The sequence below is a fragment of the Sardina pilchardus genome, chromosome 16, assembly GCF_963854185.1.
Source record: "Sardina pilchardus chromosome 16, fSarPil1.1, whole genome shotgun sequence".
NCBI lineage: Eukaryota > Metazoa > Chordata > Actinopteri > Clupeiformes > Clupeidae > Sardina > Sardina pilchardus.
Window position 1 is genome coordinate 1,507,575 of NC_085009.1, and position 20,805 is coordinate 1,528,379.

Below are 20,805 nucleotides of genomic sequence, written 5' to 3' on the forward strand. Positions count from 1 at the left end.
ACACCAATTTTCTTTGTAATTGAAGAATGTATCGTAAATAAATAAATAAATGTTCATAAATGGTGGAAAATACACCTATGTTAAATTCTCATGAGCAGGAGGATTTTTTTTAAATATGTTTTTATTTTTAAAGGTTTTTCCCAGTAGGCCTATTAGCCTGTTTGATGGCCTACTGGAAAAAGCACCATGCCAGTCTCTATGGTGAAGGTATTGCCTGTGTGGCTATTTCAATTTCAAAGAGGAACTGGATTATTGGTTGTCAACCTTCTGATGCAGCGTCTGCACGATAGACTGCCCCTTCATCAGGAAAAGCAACGGCCCATCTCTCTTCCTCATGTTTAGTTGATCTACCTCCAGGTCAATGTCTCTGACCTTTTGGAGTCCAGTGGCAGGTTTTTAAGTTGTTGGATGTGTCGTCTCTGGTGTCGTGGGCTCGAAAGGAGGGAGAAGCACTTTGCGTCTGTTACTATGACGACAGAAGCTATTTGTTTGCGTGCTAGTTGAGGACGTGACTGCAACCTGTGAAGCAGTGATTTTTTCAAACTCGAAGTGTCTTTTCTTTGCAATGATCGTGATATTTTTGGGATACCGGTTGAGACTTACAAACTCACTAGTTAAGATGAGCGCTTGCTTACTCGCTCATTTTGAAAGGCATTAACGTTAACCCAAAGACATCTAAAGTAATACAGTTTTGTGCTGGGGCTTGCTACTGCTGGTGTTTTTAGCTCTCACTTTCTTGAGTTGATTAACTTATCAACTCAGAACTATGAGCGCACCTGCAGTCCTCCGTCAACAGAGGACCCCGTTGCTGCCCGACATAAACACCTCAGGCTCGAAAATCTCTGCACACGATCGGAAAGGCAGGTAGGCTGCTGAGTGACCTGCATTTGGTATGGTGGTTACCGTTATCGATTACTAACTTGACCTACAGATGGCAGTAATGGCCTATCTCTCACTGTTTTCAGGTCACACACTCAGAAAAAGTCCCGACCCATCACGGACAATGGTCAAACTTCGCCCGTAACAAAGGATGAAATATCACTGTGAGTTTAATAATGTTGATATTTCATTGCTATAATGTTGATATTGTATTAATTTGCGAGGCAGCGAAGGACAGGTGCAGTTACCTAACACAAGCGTTCAGATCCTACTACGCTTATGCAAACAAGCAAGCGTAGGCCTAGCAGCTACTGTCTCAAGTCTAGGGTGTCTCTTCTCACTCACATGCACAGTTACAGCTACACATAAAGAAGCTGAGACTATTATTATTATTATTATAATAATAACTAAGTTATTATTATTAAAATGCACTTTCAAGACAAAGAAAGTAGAATTTAGTATTAGCCAATTGAATTGATAGGCTAATCCTACATTCCAACCGTGTGTGTGTGTGTGTGCGTGTGTCACGTACAGTACATGCAAGCAATTTCATTTGCACTCTCTCTTTCTCTGTCTGCCGCGTGTGCAGCTACCGTAACACCCAGTGTCAAAATGTGTGTGTGGCGATGCTGCGTGAGGGCTTCCATCACTCCTTTGAGGAGCTCTTCTCTCTGCTGCGCCGCTTCGAGGAGGCCCGGCGGGCGGGGGGTCCAGACAACCCCCTCTGGTATCTACCCTCCCTACAGGAGCAGCCTGACAAACTGCACACCCTGCAGAAGCACCTGACCAAGGCCGAGGCGGCGTTCAGAGCTGGTAAAAGCACATACCACACACACACACATACACAAATGTAACAGACTTTCATTTTTAATCGATTGTGGTCTTATTTACTTGTGTTCTTCTGCAGCATTCTGGACAGTGATGGTGTAGAGTGGGTTTACTTATTTACAAAACTGTGTTATAAACTATATTACAGTATATACTAAAATCAGTTATTAGGCCTCTGTTCTTTTCCCATAACCATTGCTATGTATAGCCACTACTAAACCATTATTAAGATCATTTTAGTTAATCACTCTAAACTTTAGAGTCTAAAGTAAAGTCTGACTGAGTGTTATATTGACAAGTAACAGTATGTTACTTAGCAGATGCCTTTGTCCAAAGCGAAGTTACAGTACATCATGAAGTTCTGCCTGAATGTTTCATCGCCGTCTCTATGAAGATCCGATTTGCTATATTTTGACATTAAAGATGTCTGCGTGTTGGTGTGTGTGTGCGTGCGTGCACATGTATGTGTGTGTGTCTGTGTGGGCGTTTATGTGTGTGTGTGTGCAGGAAACTATGTGGAAGTATACGAGGAGCAGTTGACCCTGGCACGGTATTTCACGGGTCCGGAGGAGGACTGGCTCAGCCTGCACTTCCACCAGAGGGCGCTCCGCTCCGCTCAAAGGGTCAAGCTGGACGGCGGCCGCAAGGAGGCCGAAGCCAACGCCAACCTGGCCAGGGTCTTCTTAGAGCGAGGTAACACACAACGCAAACACACAGCAGTCCTATTTGTATCTGTGTGTTTATGTGCCATGCACAGCATTGTCACTCAACACTCAAACACAACAGCTCACACTTGCACCCTTATGGTGCATTCCAGACAGCATTTAAACTAGTGGGATGTGGGATTAATCCTACCTCTAACTCCTAACTACGAAAGATGCACTGGAACGCCTGTCGAAGTGGGAGCTCCTACTCGCGAACTCGTTGGAGCTCAACCTGCCCCGACCTCAACAAAATGAAGTGGGAGGATTATGGCGGCACCCATGGAGACATGCTCCGTGAGACGTAACTTTAAGGAACACGCTATAAACTTTAGGGTAGGGTTGTTTTAGACACGATAATTAACTTGTTCTTCATATTATGAATTGTGTCAACAAAGAGTACAATGTATTGTGAAAGTAACGTTATAACGTTATACAGTTAGCCTAGCCTAATATGCTAACGTTACGGCGGTCACCCATGTTTTCTAAACCTCCCACTCCAAAATGCTCGGAACGCTTTGAAGTGGGAGGTAGAACCTTTCAGGTAGGGTAGGTCCCACCTCCCACTCGTTTGAATGAGGTCTGGAATGCAGCATAAGTAAGCCTTTTTAAGACAGTACCATGGGTTGGGTTCAATAATGTGATTTGTGATCCATCAGGCAGGGAGGGACAGTCCCTGATATGCAGGGGTGGAAAAGTCCAGCTTCAGAAAGTCAAAGCCCAACCATGTATTCATGGGTTTCATCAGGTCCCTTTCCACAGGTGTATAAAATCAAGCACCTAGATTATGAATGCAGACTGCATGGTGCTTGATTAACCCACCTGTGGAAAGGGACCTGGTGAAACCCATGAATTGGTTCTACCTGTGCACTTAACACAGGTGATCTCACTAATTAGCTGCTCTACCTAGCTGAAGAGTTGTGCTAATTAGAATCAGCTGGTTTAAGTGAATGGTTGACACAGATATGTGGTAGGACTTTTACTTTCTGAAGCAGGACTTTTCCACCTCGTCCGATATGTGATATTTAACAGAAGTGAGCTAACAGCAAGCTTGATTAAGTATTATTCCTTGCCATGTCATGCAGTATCTCTTGTGAAGTTTATTTTATTTATGCGATTACAGTTTTTTCAATTGCTTACACACAATTTTTCAAACCGAGTTCTTTTTAACAAAATTTAAATATGTGCTGCGTTTTCAATTTTGCACATGTGTGCTTACACACCTGGTGGATGTGATTATCCAATTCGTTCATTAGTGTAGTCATTGGCAATCCGGGGCTTTGTAATGACAAGGAAGTAACCGCACAATCCGTATCTGTGTCTAAGGTGTGGAAAGGTCTCTTTCTATCCTCCTCCTACTCAAGCGAGTAGGACGCATTTCTTGCTGCTCCTGCTTTACTATCCCTTTAGCAATTTTCACTCTTTTTCTTTCTTTTATTTCATTTACAAGCTAGGTTAGCAAAGACGGTGAAACTTTAATAGTTAGTTTTTTACTTTACATGAACGGCAAGTCACCTTGAAGTTGGATTAAACAACATGCACTCCTCCAGCCCGAGACGCAGGAGATCATGTAGTAAATGTACTGAACTAGAACAGAGGATTTCTGCTTTGGAATCAAAGATTGGTGCCCTTTCATCAAAGACGGATGAACTACGAGAGACATCTCATGAAGTGAGTACAGTGACAACTGGAAATGCAGAGAATGTAACTCAACAATCTACCAATAGCATTGAATGCATCGACCTCACAAAGCAAAATGAGAGTTCTGAGCCTTGGCGCAGGCAAGGTGCCAGGCCAAAAAGCAAAAAACGTAATACAAGAACTGTACGTACCTCAACACCAGTAAACTCAGATGTTAATTCCAGGCCTCGGATCAGAAACAGAGATAGATCAGCAAACTATAGGGCTTGTGGTCCTAGGGGTGACCCAGAGCCCCTAAAACTATGGAACAGATTTGAATGCCTCCAGGACGTGAGAGAGGTTTTTCCCAGGGAAAAAACTCAAAACAGGCAGCGAGCAAACCACAATAATAGAAAGACGGGCACAGACAAGAAGCAGCACTCGGCACCTGTTCATCCCACAACCCTCATTCTAGGCGACTCTACAGTGAGACTTCTAAATGGGGAAAGGATGATTGTATGTTGTTTCCCAAATGTTTCAGTGTCTGACACAAAAAACAAACTTGCAGAACTGGTGTCAAAATATACAACTATCAAGCGCATCATTGTGCATGTTGGAGCAAATGACATTTACAAAGAACAACTGTATATCCAACAAGATTTCAAGGAACTTTTCTCTGCTCTATTTGAGCTTGGATTACAAACTTTCATCAGTGGTCCACTCCCAGCAGAGGGAAGCTTTGTTTTTACGAGACTGTTTAGTTTAAACACCTGGCTTGCAAAAACATGCTTTTCAGTTGGGATGAATTTTATTGACAATTTCAACCTTTTCTGGAATCGCAGGGAATATTTCAGACCAAAAAGCACAGAGCTGAGTTGGACTGGGGCCAAGATCTTAACTCAGAACTATCACCTCTCTCTCTTGCACCCAACATTTTCTCTGCCAACCTTGAGCCAAGCCTCTGATAAGCGCTCAGTAGCCACACAGACGGAACAAGCTGAGGACATCAACATGCAGACCTTGGAGAAACATAAACAACCAGAACAACAATGCCCACCCACGTCCACTGGACATGATAAGATGGGTGCTGCTATAATGATTCATAGTAAATCACTGGCGTCAAACTCTGCGAAATCTCAGCAAACAAATGGATGTCATGAACAGGAGAAGATAGCACCTATCAAAGCTGTTGGAAGGCTATCAGAAAGGAAGGGTCATGTACCAGTGTCCCTCCCCACCTCCGTTGACTCCTTGCCACCACAAAGCCATAACAACATGGAACACACTACTGGAATACTTGCTAAAAGCGATGCAACAAACCCCCCAGGACCCCATCTGGCAGATGGAGACTCTGGACTTTTATTCCTTGATTTCCCATCACTCCACACACCCAATAACCACCCCACCCAATCCAACTACCCAGGCCACCCAAACCCACCTAATATCCCATCCCAATCCCTTCCTCATCATTCCACCACCCAAACAAACTCCACAGGATCCCCCACATACCCGTCACCATCCCCACTCAAGCACATGATGTTCCCTGCAACAATGGAGAGACTGCTACCAGCAGCCAGGCAGATTTTTAACAGCCCAAGACCTTCAGCACTGAAGCGCAGTGCACCTCCACGCCCTCCCCCTCCGCATGCAAAAGGATCACCTGAGCAGCAACAACTTCATGAGAGTATTGTATGATATTCTGTGGGTCCCTGCAATAGAAATGGTAGTGACAGTAGTTTTGAGAACATGCCGGGACCCAGTAAGCCTATGTCATTTTCTATTCCTGTTCTGACAAGTAATAGAAGACTAGCACATCGAGCCTACAGGGTAAACCAGTCAAATCTCCTACCTGTACCACTACAGCCTCAGATTTCCCCAGTGGATCATAGCTCCCCAACTCTTACAGCAAAACTAGCTCTCCTAAACATCAGATCTCTTTCAAACAAATCATTCTTAATTAATGATCTTATTTGCACATACAACCTTGATTTTTTACTCTTAACTGAGACATGGTTAGACCAAGCAAACAGTGCTGCTACCCTCATCGAATCTGCTCCACCAAATTTCAGTTTTTTGAGTGCTACCAGAGCAAATAAAAGAGGAGGGGGGATAGCTACAATTTTCAAGGCATCTTTTCAGTGCAATCAGTCATCATTTGGTGAATTTACTTCATTTGAATATCTGTGTGCAAGCATTAAGTCTTCTCCTCAGATTTTATTACTGACTATTTACAGGCCTCCAAAACATTCAGCTAAAGTCTTTCTTGAAGAGTTTGGTGAACTGCTATCAGTCATTTGCATAGAGTTTGACTGTCTTATTATATCAGGGGATCTAAACCTACATGTGGATAATCCTGAAAACAACTATGCCAAGGAATTCATTGCACTAATCGACACTTTCTCCCTAACACAGCATATACAGGAGCCAACACACTCTCAAGGCCATACACTCGACCTCGTTATCAGAAAGGGTCTCAATAGCTGTGTTTCCATTGACCATTAAATTGCGCAAATTAAGAGTTGCGAAAAGAAATGTGCTTAATGGAAACACACACATTTCGAAAAAACTCACATGTTTCGATAAAAAGTTTTTGCGCTCGGGTGAGGTGGTATTTCGAGCGTATCGAAATTTGTATATTTCGCAAAACTGCAATGGAAACACTTTTTTCGCATCTGACTTGTCACGTGATCCAACAACCGGATGTTAGGAGGAACGAAACCGACGAAGAAGACTGCCGACAGGAACTGGCACCGGGAGAATAATGTAAAAAAATATTTTTTTTTTCATTAAAAGTGGCTCGTGTCATTCTAAAATGTTGAATCCACAGCTGTGAACTTGCCGACAACACTTTCTCAAAAACGCTGCATAGGCTACGCAACCGCTCAACTAGTTTTGTTTACCCATAGCAACAACGTTGCTATGCTTTGCTGGTTTAACGTGATGAGAACGGTGCTGAAAGAAATCTAGAAATTCAGATTCTAGTTTTAGAAACTAGGCTAATCAACTGGGCTGATCTACGAAATATTCCACTGACATGGCTGTGACATGATTTAAGCATAGGCCTACTACAACAAACTCCTGTGAAATATGTCATTTTTAATTTTATGTTTCTGCCCCACCAAAACGTAGGCCTCCTCCGCTGATGGCTAATGACTGATAATCAGCGTGCCGTGGTGGCAATTTGAATGCATTTAGTGTAGGCTAAATCCCTATGGCTAAATCTGGGTAATGTTGATAACCACCATGTCTCTTAATGACTTACAGCACGCGAGAATACACGAGATTTTAATTTAGTTAGCCGAATGTAATGGAAACACCGCAATTGCGAAAATTGTGATATTCGACATTAAGACAATATCGACAAAGTTTTTGCGCATATTTGTAATGGAAACGCAGCTAATGTCTCCACAGCTGTTAAAGACCTGGCGTTATCTGATCATTTCTGCGTGTTCTTTGATGTGTCTATGTCCCCACACAGTCAGAACAGATCTATGTTGGTAAAAAGGAGAATCATAAATGATAAGACAAGTGTTCTTTTTGAGCAAGCACTCTCACAGACATCAAGCAATTTGTCAGACTCAGTAGAAGACTTATTGGATCACTTTAATGCAAAAATGGCAAACATTATGGATGATATTGCTCCCTTAAAATCCAAGAAAATTAAGGACAAACAGAAAGCACCATGGAAGCAAAATCCAGCGGTTAAACTCCTAAAAAGAGAGTGTAGGAAGACTGAAAGAAAATGGCGTAAATACAAACTTCAGATCCACTATGACATCCATAAAGACATGCTCCGCACATATAACTCTGAAATATGCAAAGCAAGACAGTCTTTCTTTTCTAACATCATCAGTAGGAGTTCAAATAACACTCGCGTTTTATTTTCCACTGTCGAAAAGTTAACAAATCCTCCCTCACAATTAGCGCCCGAACTTCTCTCAACTAATAAATGCAATGAGTTTTCATCTTTTTTTAAAGGTAAAATTGACAAAATCCGACTCAAAATATCTGCTACATTACAATTTCAACACCTGGAACTTCCAGCTACAAATAGAGGGAAGCTTAACTTGATGTCAGAGTTCAACTTGATAGACCATGAAACACTTGAAAAAACAGTACAGAATCTCAGCTCCTCCACATGTGGCTTAGACACTCTGCCTACAAATTTCTTCAAAACTGTTTTTCACCTTATAGCCTCAGATGTCCTTCACATTGTAAATACATCACTGCTGTCTGGCACTTTTCCTAAGTCATTAAAAACAGCTGTTGTAAAGCCACTGCTCAAGAAGAATAATCTGGATGCCTCCATGTTAAACAATTACAGGCCCATATCCAATCTACCTTTTATTGGCAAAATTATTGAAAAAGTAGTCTTTAATCAACTAACCACCTTCCTAACATCGAATGGGTATTTTGATTACTTTCAGTCTGGTTTTCGGGCAAATCACAGCACTGAAACAGCTCTCATTAAGGTTTTCAATGACATACGTCTCAACACAGATTCTGGTAAAACATCAGTCCTAGTGCTACTGGACCTTAGCGCAGCATTTGACACTGTTGATCACAATATTTTACTACACAGACTAGAACACTGGGTTGGAATTACAGGCATAGTTCTAAACTGGCTCAAATCATATCTACAAGAAAGGAGCTTCTTTGTTGCCATCGGCAACTGTACCTCAACACCAACATCCTTGACCTGTGGTGTTCCCCAGGGGTCGATCTTGGGGCCACTATTATTCAACCTCTACATGCTCCCACTTGGACAAATCATCCAAAATAATTTGATTTCATATCATAGCTATGCAGATGACACACAAATTTACTTAGCTCTGTCACCAAAAGACTATGGTCCCCTTGAATCTCTATGTCAGTGTATAGAACAAATCAACACTTGGATGGCTCAAAATTTTCTTCAGCTGAACAAAGAAAAAACTGAAGCAATTATATTTGGTAAAAAGGAGGAAAGAATTAAGGTTGCCACTCTCCTTGAAACAAAAGGATTGAAAGCAAAGGATACTGTTAAAAATCTCGGTGTATTAATCGACAGTGATCTAAATTTCAACAGTCACATGAAAATGATAACTAAATCAGCTTTTTATCACCTCAAAAATATTGCCAAACTGAGAGGGCTAATGTCAAAACATGACTTAGAAAAACTCATTCATGCATTTATCTCCAGCAGGGTTGATTACTGCAATGGGCTCTTCACAGGCCTTCCTAAAAAGACTATCAAACAGCTGCAGATGATTCAAAATGCAGCAGCTAGGGTTCTCACAAAAACAAAAAGAACTGAGCACATTACTCCAATTCTTAAATCTCTGCACTGGCTTCCAGTATGTCACAGAGTTGACTTTAAAGCACTACTAATTGTTTATAAATCAGTAAATGGAGCAGGACCTAAATACCTATCAGACATGTTTCAGCAGTACACACCTTCTCGTCCTCTGAGGTCTCAGGAGAAAAACCTCTTAGTAACACCTGCTGTTAGAACTAAACATGGTGAAGCAGCTTTTAGCTGCTATGCGGCTCAGCTTTGGAACCGACTTTCTGATGACATTAAAAAGGCCCCAACTGCAGCCTGTTTTAAATCTAGACTTAAGACCAAATTGTTCTCAGATGCTTTCTGCTAACTGTCTCTTAATTATTCCATCTGGAGTCTTTTATGTTAATTATTCCTTATTGATTTGATCTTGATTTATGCTTTGTTTTTATTTTCTATTATTATCTTTTTATTATTATTATTATTATTATTATTATTACTACTATTACTCTTTGCCCATCTATGCTTTTATCTGCTATAATTACTGTTTGGTTTTTGTTTATGTAAAGCACATTGAATGACCTCTGTGTATGAAATGTGCTATATAAATAAACTTGACTTGACTTGACTTGAATGTGTGTAGAGTTTTACAAATCACTGTGTGTAATGTTTTGCTAAAAGGGTGAAGCAGACATTGTGTATAATGTTGTGCAAATCTGTGGAAGTGTTTTGGTCCTTGGAGTAAAATTTAGCTAATTGTGTGAAAAAAAATATTTTAGTGTGTAAACAATCGTAAAAAACTGTAACTGACACCTTTATCCAAAGTGACTGACAACTCGAGGTTAAGTGCCAACAGTGGCAGTTGGGAACCACATTCACAAATTTTGTTGCTACTGCATGCTAGCCATGCTCCTTAGTCATGTTTGTGTGTGTGTGTGTGTGTGTGTGTGTGCACATACGCCTTTATCAGGGCAACTGGACCTGGCAAAGGGGCACTTTGAGGTGTTCTACCGGCTGTCCCAGGAGCGGCCATGGTGGGATGCGACTGGACGCACGCTGCAGCAGTGTGCCTGTGAGGGCCTGTGTGCAGTTTACACACAGCTGGCCCAGGGGGCGCTGCAGAGTCAGGAGTATGAGCTCGCCATAGAGATTCTGAACAAGGCCTTCAGCATCGCCAAAGAAGGTAGGTAAACACAACACCCAGCTAAACCTCACAGGTGTGCTGCACCCATCAGCTGTGCCCTGTGCATTGAATTGTTAAGCCTCAACTGAGGATTACCCAGTTGAAATGAACAACCCTTAACCATACTTATCAGATGCTGTTCATGTTAGTAGACATACAGTACTAGATGGTATCAGAATTATTAAGTAGAATTATTTGCCAATAGTGACTCTATAAGCCTCTATATGGTCTTCTCAGCTTATGTGGTGCCTGTTTGTGTTCTGCAGCTGATGATGAGGAGATGCAAGGGCAGGTGGCTTATTGGGTTGGTTTGGCCCATCACTGTGTAGGAAACCTGGATACTGCTAAACAAGTGAGAACCTAAAGAAAAACACACGTGCAAACATATACAGATGTATTCATATAAATAGCAGTGTGATAAAAAGTGCAAATCGTTTTAATAGTTTTTATGTCCATATTTCAAATGTAACTGAAACATTCCACATTCAATTCAATCCCTTGACCTCAACTCCATTGAAAACTTAGAAACGTAGATGTACAGCAGTTATCATAAACAATGGTTCTGCAACTAAATATTAGTTCAGTGATTTAAAGTGAAAAAAGAAAATCGGCAGTTTATGTCAACTATTGAGGTTGAAGAGAAAAATGCCAACAAAATACCTTTTTTTGCTTCCTGTAATAAATAATGCGAACTTGATGAATAATTTGTTAATAATTTACTTTGGAATTAAATGTGAAATGTTTCCATTACATTTACACAATATGGACTAAAAACTATTAAACCAATATTTCACTTTATTCATTTTTGTTAACATACAGCTATTCATTTGAACACAACTGTATACATACTGTACACACTAACAAAGTGTACATGTCTTCATACAGTATTTTATATCTATGCTTTTTCTCTTTCTTTCTATGTGTGTGTGTGTGTGTTTGTTTCTGTAGTACTTCAGTATGTCACTGAATATCACTACAGTACTAGGTGACACTGAAAATCAAGGAAGAGCATACAAAGCCATTGCTAAATCATTGGAGAGGTGAGACTACCACTACCCCCCCCTCCCCCCACATGCTCATTGACATGCGCTCACATACATCACTCTCAACACATTCTACTAATCTACTCTAGTGTCACTTTGTTTGACTCATAGACTGTATATATATACAGTCTATGGTTTGACTATAATACACCTACCATTCCCTTGTTCTCATTACTTCATTCAAACGTCGCAACGTAGGTCTTAAATAGGGGAAGGCTGCTATGTATTTTTCAACTTTGTAACTTTTATACTTTTTAAACTATAAATTAAAAACTATTACAAATTTCCCCATAGACTTAACATTGGCCTCTATGACATCACATTCGGATCATTAAGCAATTAGAATCTTATGCCAGGTGGCCAGCCCCACCTGCAGCAGCCCTCTCTCTCTCAGGCTTTAAGCATACAATCTCTCTGTGAAGACTACATATCCTGTTAACTGTTTCCTCTTTCCACAACTGTTTCAAAATAAAAGTCCTCACTGCAATAATACACTATTAAATCATTTAACCATTGAAACTACTCAACTATTTAACTGTTCAACCATTCCAACTGTCAGTTATCATCAACTATGCCTCCAGTCAACTACATGAGACCTCCATGCACCTAGCAACCAACATAGCAACCATCAAAATTAAGCGTTTATGACCGTTTCCATAGCAACCAACATGATTTTACTACAGTAACTTCTTTATTCCTGATAGTGGCAGCCATGGATACCCCATCAACAAATGTTTCAAAATAAAAGTCCTCAGTACCAAGTTAGCTAGTTAGCATGGTTAGCATAGTTAACATTGTTAGCATAGTTAGCATTTTTAACATAACTGCTAAAAATGATTAGCTAAGTTAGCTAATCAACCTGGTTAGCATTGTTAGCATAGTTAACATTGTTAGCATTGTTAGCATTTTTAGCATAACTGCTAAAAATGATTAGCTAAGTTAGCTAATCAACGTGGTTAGCATTGTTAGCATTGTTAACATTTTTAGCATTACTGCTAGAAATCATTAGCCAAGTAAACCAATCAACCTGGTTATCATTGTTAGCATAGTTAACATTTTAGAATACCTGTTAGAAATCATTAGTTAAGTTAGAACAGGAATGTTTAAAGGGATATTCCGCCATTTGTGGAAATACGCTCATTTTCCACCTTCCCTCGAGCAAAACAATCGATATTTACCTTGTTCCCGTTCATCCAGCCATTCTGTGAGTCTGGCGATACAACTTTTAGCTTCAGCCTAGCATAGATCATTGAATCGTATTAGACCATTAGCTTCTCGCCTGCTAGCTTCATGTTTAAAAGTGACTAATATTTCTGGTAATTTTCCCATTCAAAACGTGTGTCCTCTCAAGTTAGAAAGTGCAATAAGACCAACTGAAAATTAACCCTGCCGTTTTTCTAGGCTGATTTGACATGGAACTACATTCTCATCTGGCGTAATAATCAAGGCAACTTGCAGCTACTGGCACTACTACTGCTTGATGTCTATGAGGACTATTTTCAGATGCTGCGTACGATATCACTGCGCCTATGGTACGTTTGCAAGTTGCCTTGATTATTACGCCAGATGAGAGTGTAGTTCCATGTCAAATCAGCCTAGAAAAACGCCAGGTTTCATTTTCAGTTGGTCTTATTGCACTTTCTAACTTGAGAGGAGACACGTTTTAAATGGGAAAATTATCAGAAATCTTAGTCACTTTAAAACATGAAGCTAGCAGGCGAGAAGCTAATGGTCTAATCCGATTCAGTGATCTATGCTAGGCTGAAGCTAAAAGTTGTATCGCCAGACTCACAGAATGGCTGGATGAACGGGAACAAGGTAAATATCGATTGTTTTGCTCGAGGGGAGGTGGAAAATGAGCGTATTTCCAAAAATGGCGGAATATCCCTTTAAGCTTTAAAATGTCTACCTAAACACTATCAACTCTCTTTAAACTATGCAACCACCATGTTTACCCTAGCTATACCTTAGTAGCCATATCTACATTATCTATCTATATTTTTTTTTGCATTTTCATGCACTGGTAATTCCTTGGAATTGCATTTCTAGTTATTATTATTATTCTCCTAACCAGGTCCTAATTAGCTAACGTAGAAACTTGGTTCAAACTTTGTTACGTAGGTCTTGAAAATAAGACTAAGTCTATGTATATTTCAGTTCTGTAAACTTGATACTTTTTGAGATATTAGCAAAATATGTTTCCCCATTGACTTTTCATAGACCTCTGAAGCTCCTATCCTTGCCCATATAAGGAGATCCGGGAGTTAATTGAAGCCAACTGCCCATATATGGCAAGCTTTTTTGTAGGCGAACTTCAGAGGTCTATCGCACTGCACTGCTGATTAAGCTGATTTGCACCTGTGTCAAGAGCCAGCTGCTATCAAGTTTAATTGACAGCCAGTTAAATTGAACCTGCATTATCAGCTCTCTCTGTCTACCCATTCACTCATACACACACACACCTGACTGCAGCACTTCATATACCACACTTCTCCATGCACTCCACAACATTCTCACCTTAACCTAACCCATTTCACTGCATCATAGAAAGCCATGCTCCTTACATCCACTTACATCCACTCACACACACACACACACACGCACGCACGCACACTCACACGCACTCACACTCAGAGGTGGGAAAGTCAAGCTTCAGAGAGTAAAAGTCCAATCACGTATTGGTTCGGTTTTTAAATTTAAGTTTGTTTCACATTTTATCTTATGTCTTGCTTTTGCATGCACTGGTAATTTCCTCGAAATTACGTTTTCTAGTTTGTTTTGTCACCCATATGGGGCCACAAATGGGCCTCTCTCTCTTGTGTGTGTGTGTGTGTGTGTGTGTGTGTGCGCGTGTGTGCATGTGTGTGTGTGCATGTGTTACAGTGATGGAAAACTTGCAGAAGCTGTGCAACATCTGGAGAAATTTGCCGAGGTCTCCCGTAGCAACAAGCAGCCAGAGAACCTTGAGGAGGCCTGCATGAGTATGGGAATGATTTACTCCAACAGGGTACGACTCTCATCAGTGTGTGTGCTTTTTGTGTGCTTGTGTATGTGTTTCTGTGTTGTTGTTTATGTTTTCTTTATGTAGCCTTTGTGTATTGTGTGCATTTGTTCATTTGTAATATCCCACAGTGAGTAGTGTGTGTGTGTGTGTGTGTGTGTCTCTACAGGGTGAATATGATCGTGGTGTGGAGTATCTTCAGCAGGCCTATGAGATAGCGAAGACTGTCGGTAATGTTGGGTGGCTTCAGCGGGCTCAGGTGTGCGTGGGTATGACGCGCGCCCAGCGCATGCTCCCCTCCTTCTCCACACACACCAACAACGCCTCACCTGATGACATACGCCGCATCCTCACCTGGAAGGACAGACGCCAGGACATGTTTGACTAAAGTGAGATTTAGATTAGATCGCTCAGTCACGAGTTAGGATGGCACGTGACCCTCCAAGACATGATTACATTAGTAGTGTTTAGGTTGTCCATTACTGTACAGAGGGGTATTTCACAAAAGCAGAATTAAGACATCCAAGATAAGGGATAAAGCCGCGTTGTCTAGTCATCCTTACAAAACTCGTTTCACTAACGCCAATCCAGGATGAATAGGAGCGACTATGTCAAACCAGGTGTAAGTTATTCGGGATGTGTGCGCGTTCTCGTTTCTCCCCCAAATAACTCACGGTTGGAATAAAAAAGAGGTGAAAAATAGCGTCTCGCGCACAAAGTGACCATCCGGTTTTGATATTGACTAACAACGAGGTAAAGTTGTACTTTTTTGGATGGGGAATCATGATTATTTCTGTTACAATGCGGGAGTAGGTGTGGCAGACCAACTGAATGCAAATTTACGCACGCACCCATGTGTGAGAGCTTCCTTGTCTGGGCACGCAACGTCGTTAACGTCATTATTTGCCACAGCAAAGACGCACAAAGTATGACAAATATATCTTTATTTTGTCTTAAAACCGAATTAGTTGAAAACACCTTAGAAAAATGTCCCCTCCACTTCCAATCAACTACCACAGTAGGCTATTCACAGGGTTCGTACGGGTGCTTGAAATCCATGAAAATGCTTGGATTTTAATGTGGTGTTTTCAAGGTTTGAAAAATGCTTGGATTTTGGGTAAAGTGCTTGTGAATGCTTGAAAGTGCTAGGCCTACATATTTCTCGGCAGTCTGACCCAATAGACCAATTATTAAATGAAGGGAAATACAATTAATTAGGGCGCTGCGCTGACAATGACGACGGGTTTGGTGCTTCTCATTCATCACTCCGCAAACATGTCCGTTCGCCAATCTTCTTCATTGAAAGTGAAAGCAGACGTGTGTTGAATGTTTGATGCAAGTTCGATGTGTGTGGTGAACTATTTGTTTCTTAGCAGAAGCCATGAAACGGTAAAGGTCAAATTATTTATTTAAAGAGACATTATGAAGTTGTTTTGGCTTTGCCAAAACGCGTCCAGTTTGACGTGTCTGGATTTTCCGATAATAATGACAGCAGCAATCTTGTGATGCTGATATTGGCTTTTAATTTATGCGCGTGTAAGTCTAAGCTATTGTGCTTGAAGTTAGCTGTGACCGACTAGCCTACTGGTTTTCATCGTTTTAACCACAAAGCCTGTCGACCTTAGGTCTACTAAATTGTTTAGTTAACACCTTGTCATTACGCGTTTGTCCAGCCGTTCACCCCCGTGCGCCCCATGTCATTCAAAACATATTTCGGGATACCCATCTCACTATGAGAAAACGTATGACAATAGTGCTAAGATATTAACACGTTGTCATGCTTGGTAAACATCAGTCTTGCACATAATATTGAGCTGATTTTTTAGTGGAAATGGCTTACTGTCGCATTGTGCTGATAGATGAAAAAAGTCGCCTATTTAAAGGCACAGTCTGAATTTTAATCATAGCTCTCCATTTAGTGTGTGCACTTGAACAACTAGTGATGAAGCATATAACAGTAGGGCCTGCCATTTATTTTAGGAGGAGGGGTGTAGGACATGATACTTTGGAAGGAGAGGGAGTGGTGCAATTTGATTTTCTTCAGAGCAACCTCTTCAAACAGCATCAATATCAATAGGCCTATGGTTTACTATCAGGACTAGAGGACTGTAAGGGGGCAGGCTATATGTGATCAAGTAGGCCTATATTAAAACATGTTGTCAAAATTATAACGTTATGTTGATTTAAGTTGAAACAAAACATGTTTTGAACTTAGAAAATCCATGGTTCTACATCATTGTTGGCAAAATGATCATGATGCATATTTCAGCCATATCTGGTTTAGTGTTGAGTAGGCCTAGGTTACTTTGCTATAAATGAGTTATAGACGTAAGTGGGTGGTTGACGTTTTAGGCCGAAAAAAAGTTTTTGAAAAAAAAATCAGATATTATGCATGGAAATCACTTAGTTATGTTGTACTGACTCTCCCATTCCCAAAATATGTATGATCTTTTAGAATTTGTATTGGAATTCATATTTATTCACTAATGTCTTGTGTTAGTGACTAAAATTATCATATGGTGTGACATGAAAGTTATTGTGTGTAAAACTATGATGGGGTATATATTTTTTATGTGAGTCAGTGTATCATAATCTTCTATCTTTACTTCATCAAGATCTGGCATTTCCTTGTGGAAATGTATTATATTTTACAGTATATTTATTCATCAATACACAAAGTAAGGCATTTGTCCCTAATCTTTCAATAAACTTCATATTAATTTGGACATATCTTGATACAAAAGAAATGAAATGCATACAATGTTTGCTGACCTTATTTCCTATCTGTTACATTGAGATTTGTATGATTTAGACTCCGAAAGCCTTTTTATTTTCATAATTTCTTGATGTTTCTTGATGTCACACCAAATGATATGGTGTCACACCATGATAAATTACACCAAATAACAATCTGTTCACGCAAAAATGTGAATATATGCATTTCACAAACAATAAATCACAGTTTAAGACAAATATATCACATAAAGGATCACTGTTAAAAACTCAGAACTTTGTAAAACAGAATTCCACCAGATATTGTATAGCACTTGGGTAATAGGTGCCACATATTAAATAATAAATGTTAACAAAATGTTAAATATGTTAAAATATGTATAACACTAAACTATTAATTAAACATATGTTTGAAAAAAACATTATTTATGTAGGAAAATACAGATTATATCATATAGTGTGACAAATAAATCATATGGTGTGACAGCAAAACCCCATCACACCATATGATATGGGGTCACTCCATATGAGGTTTCATGCACTTAGCAGAACAATGAGTCTTGAGGCTACATGCTAGGACCAAAATCATATGCTCACTTTAACATGGTAACATAGATGTAAAGGTAATTTTGACCAAAAAACTATTTACTTTTGAAATTTCCCTGAAAGATGGGTCACACCAAAAGACAGCGAAAAGTGGAACTGAGATAGGAGTGCTGGAAATACTTGATTTATTGAAAGAAATATGAGAGATAACTCAACACGTAAACTTTCAATGTCCTTCTGAGAAGTTATTATACTTCCTGAATGAGGAAGGACCCCCTATCCCTAAAGGTCTCCACACAATTGCACATTTAAAAAACATAATTTAGGGTCACACCATATGATATTGATTTTTGGGACAAAATGTTTTTGTTTATGGCTTGTTCAAAAATATTATGCCTGGACTTTAAACACTACAGACTTACAAGTAGACATCTTTAGTATTCATTGTATTTAAGTAATGGGAAAATATATGAATTAGATTTTTTTTTATTCAAAATCAAACTTTATGAAATGGGCTCGGGACAGTCACGCCATATGAGCTTTTCCTGGTTTGGCTGAAAATTTTGAGAAATAGGAATATGACTGGCATGAATGGTCCATATGTTCATATAAAGCAGGTTTTTCTGAACAATATAACCACATTTATTTGCAGATTAGACATTTCTTTACTTCAGTTTGACACTCTGGACCAAAAAAAGGCCATGTCATGTCAACCACCCAAATATAGACTATATTGTGGTTTGTTATAATGTTTGAAATATATGTATCACAGTTTATCAATAGTTCTCATAAAAGTCATCAGATGTCATCATTTAAGGGGTTATTTTTCAAAAATTTCTCCCGAGGGTGCTGGGTATATTTTCCTCTTTTTTATTCATTATCGAGTGCTGTCAGTAAGAAAAAGAACAAGGAAATTTGATATGACATAGACCAAATAGAGCAGCAGCAAACACTAATGAAATGGTTCCATTTTCTATGCCCCATTCAGTTAACCTAATGATAGCTGCTGGTTATATATTGGGCTTAGGTTGTATAACATTTTCTGGTTCTTTGTCTTACAGTGACCTCCAACAACAGGGCTTTGGATTTGTTCACACTCGATTTCGGTACTGGAAAACTGGTCTTGAAAGTCCTTAAAAAGTGCTTGAATTTGGCCATTAAAAAGGTGTACGAACCCTGTATTCATCAAACGTCTGTCAAAAAAAAGAAGCAAACAACGAGTATGTTAGTATAATATTAATTATAAGGCCACCATAATTTAAATGATATCCATATAGTATTGGGCAGACATTCTGTTGTGTTTTGCGAGTAAATGCAGGTGGCAAATAGAATATAAATGGAATACAGCTCTTTAAAAAATCGCATGGAGGTCTGATGTGAGTGACATCTAGCTGAACCAATCAGATCATGTTATTACCATTAGAATTAACTTAGCTTGGCTGTTAGCCTAGAGAATAAATTCCCATGGCAACTTACTGTATGTAGCATCTCTTCTGTGAAACCAAGTCAAGGGTAAATTCATCCAGGATGACTGAAAAATCCCGGCTTAATCCCTTATCTCGGTTTTGTGAAATACCCCTCTGGTCTTTCTGTGTGTCCCTTGCAGTGGGGAAGACATAGGAGAAGAGAGGACATGAAAGGGGAGAACGAGAAAAGAAAATCTAGGGTTGCCACTGATGTAGCAAACTGATAATGAAGTATGAAGGAAGGCATCTTCAATACAATGAAACAGCAAAGTTGTATTTGTACCTACAGTCTGACCTACCTACTGTCAAACACTTTGTGATGATCAGATATTAAAACTGTTAAATATTATTTAAAATTGGATTATTGACATGGTTTTGAGAACTAAATAGCCTAATAAATTGCTGACTACAACCCCAACACAAAGAACATTGGTATGTTGAGTAAAATGCAAATAAAAACAGAATGTGATAATCTGCAACTGTTGTAAACTCATATGTAGCTGCAAAAATGTGGAAAATTACTAATTTTACTATTCGATAGAGATGATACTGTATGTTCATTTTGAACTTGACACCAGCAACATCTTTCAAAGTTGTGTAAAGATAAAGACAAACAAGAGGAATATTTCACAACTAATTAGGGTAACTGGCACCATGGTTGGTTGAGTATAAAAGAGGAGCATCAAAGAGAGGCACAGTTTCAGAAGTAAACTATGTAAACGTGTATGGACAAAATGATGAAGACATATATTTATAATGCTTCTTAAATAAACACTTTACCATTTTTTCATATTAAACTACGTTATTCGCTTAATTAAGACGAGTTGATACATACCTCTCACGTTTCAATGCGTGCACTCACTGGCTCTGGCGCGCTGGCTTTGATAGCACTTAGCTAGCCCAATGCATTCATTAGGATCCAAACAGAGATGAAGTTAGAAGTGACCAAACACCTCCATGTTTTCACACGCACACACCACACACACACACACACACATACACACACACACACACACAGGCCCCCCTGTAGTCTCTCTTCAAATACGACCTTGACCAACTTCAATTAAAACATACAAAGCACAACAGATACACATATGACACACGCTCACCATCATACAACTTGACCCAGAGTTCAGGGGCAGGCCGATCAAAATTCATTAAAGGTTCAAAGACGATCATACCCACACACCCATTAAAGGTTCAACCTACCACACTCTAATTCATTCATGTTCAAAGAATATCATGCACCTAATCCATTAAAGGTACAACCTGACACACCTCTAATTCATTAAAGTTCAAAGAATGTCATGCCCCTATTCATTCAAGTTCAAAGGACTACAACAACACGCCTCACTCATCAAAGGTACACACCGGAAGTCCCGCCCTCACCGGAAGTCCCTCCTCTTTAATTGATTACGTCACACCTGTCACTCTTTAATTGATTAGGAAGAAAAGGAAAGGTATTCCTTACTTTCTCTACTAAAGGCTCCTACAGCTGCAGCTGCAGTTGCCTGCCACACAAGCAGGCTGGGAAATAGCATC

The 20,805-nt window shown here is 39.8% G+C and overlaps 1 protein-coding gene across 2 annotated transcripts; it reads left to right on the forward strand.

Annotated features, from left to right (window-relative positions):
* The first annotated feature begins 507 nt into the window (after positions 1-507).
* On the forward strand, positions 508-19,547 carry ttc29 (tetratricopeptide repeat domain 29). Of its 2 annotated transcripts, XM_062517028.1 has the most exons (10): positions 508-864; positions 966-1,043; positions 1,469-1,692; positions 2,215-2,400; positions 10,262-10,474; positions 10,741-10,826; positions 11,423-11,514; positions 14,401-14,524; positions 14,688-14,907; positions 19,404-19,547. In XM_062517028.1, the coding sequence occupies exons 1-9, from the start codon at positions 767-769 to the stop codon at positions 14,904-14,906; spliced, it is 1,320 nt and encodes a 439-aa protein (XP_062373012.1). In that variant the 5' UTR covers positions 508-766; the 3' UTR covers position 14,907; positions 19,404-19,547. The 2 variants fall into 2 exon arrangements, with proteins under 2 accessions (XP_062373012.1, XP_062373013.1); XM_062517029.1 differs by lacking the exon at positions 19,404-19,547 and having other exon boundaries at positions 14,688-15,176.
* Positions 19,548-20,805: the final 1,258 nt, after the last annotated feature.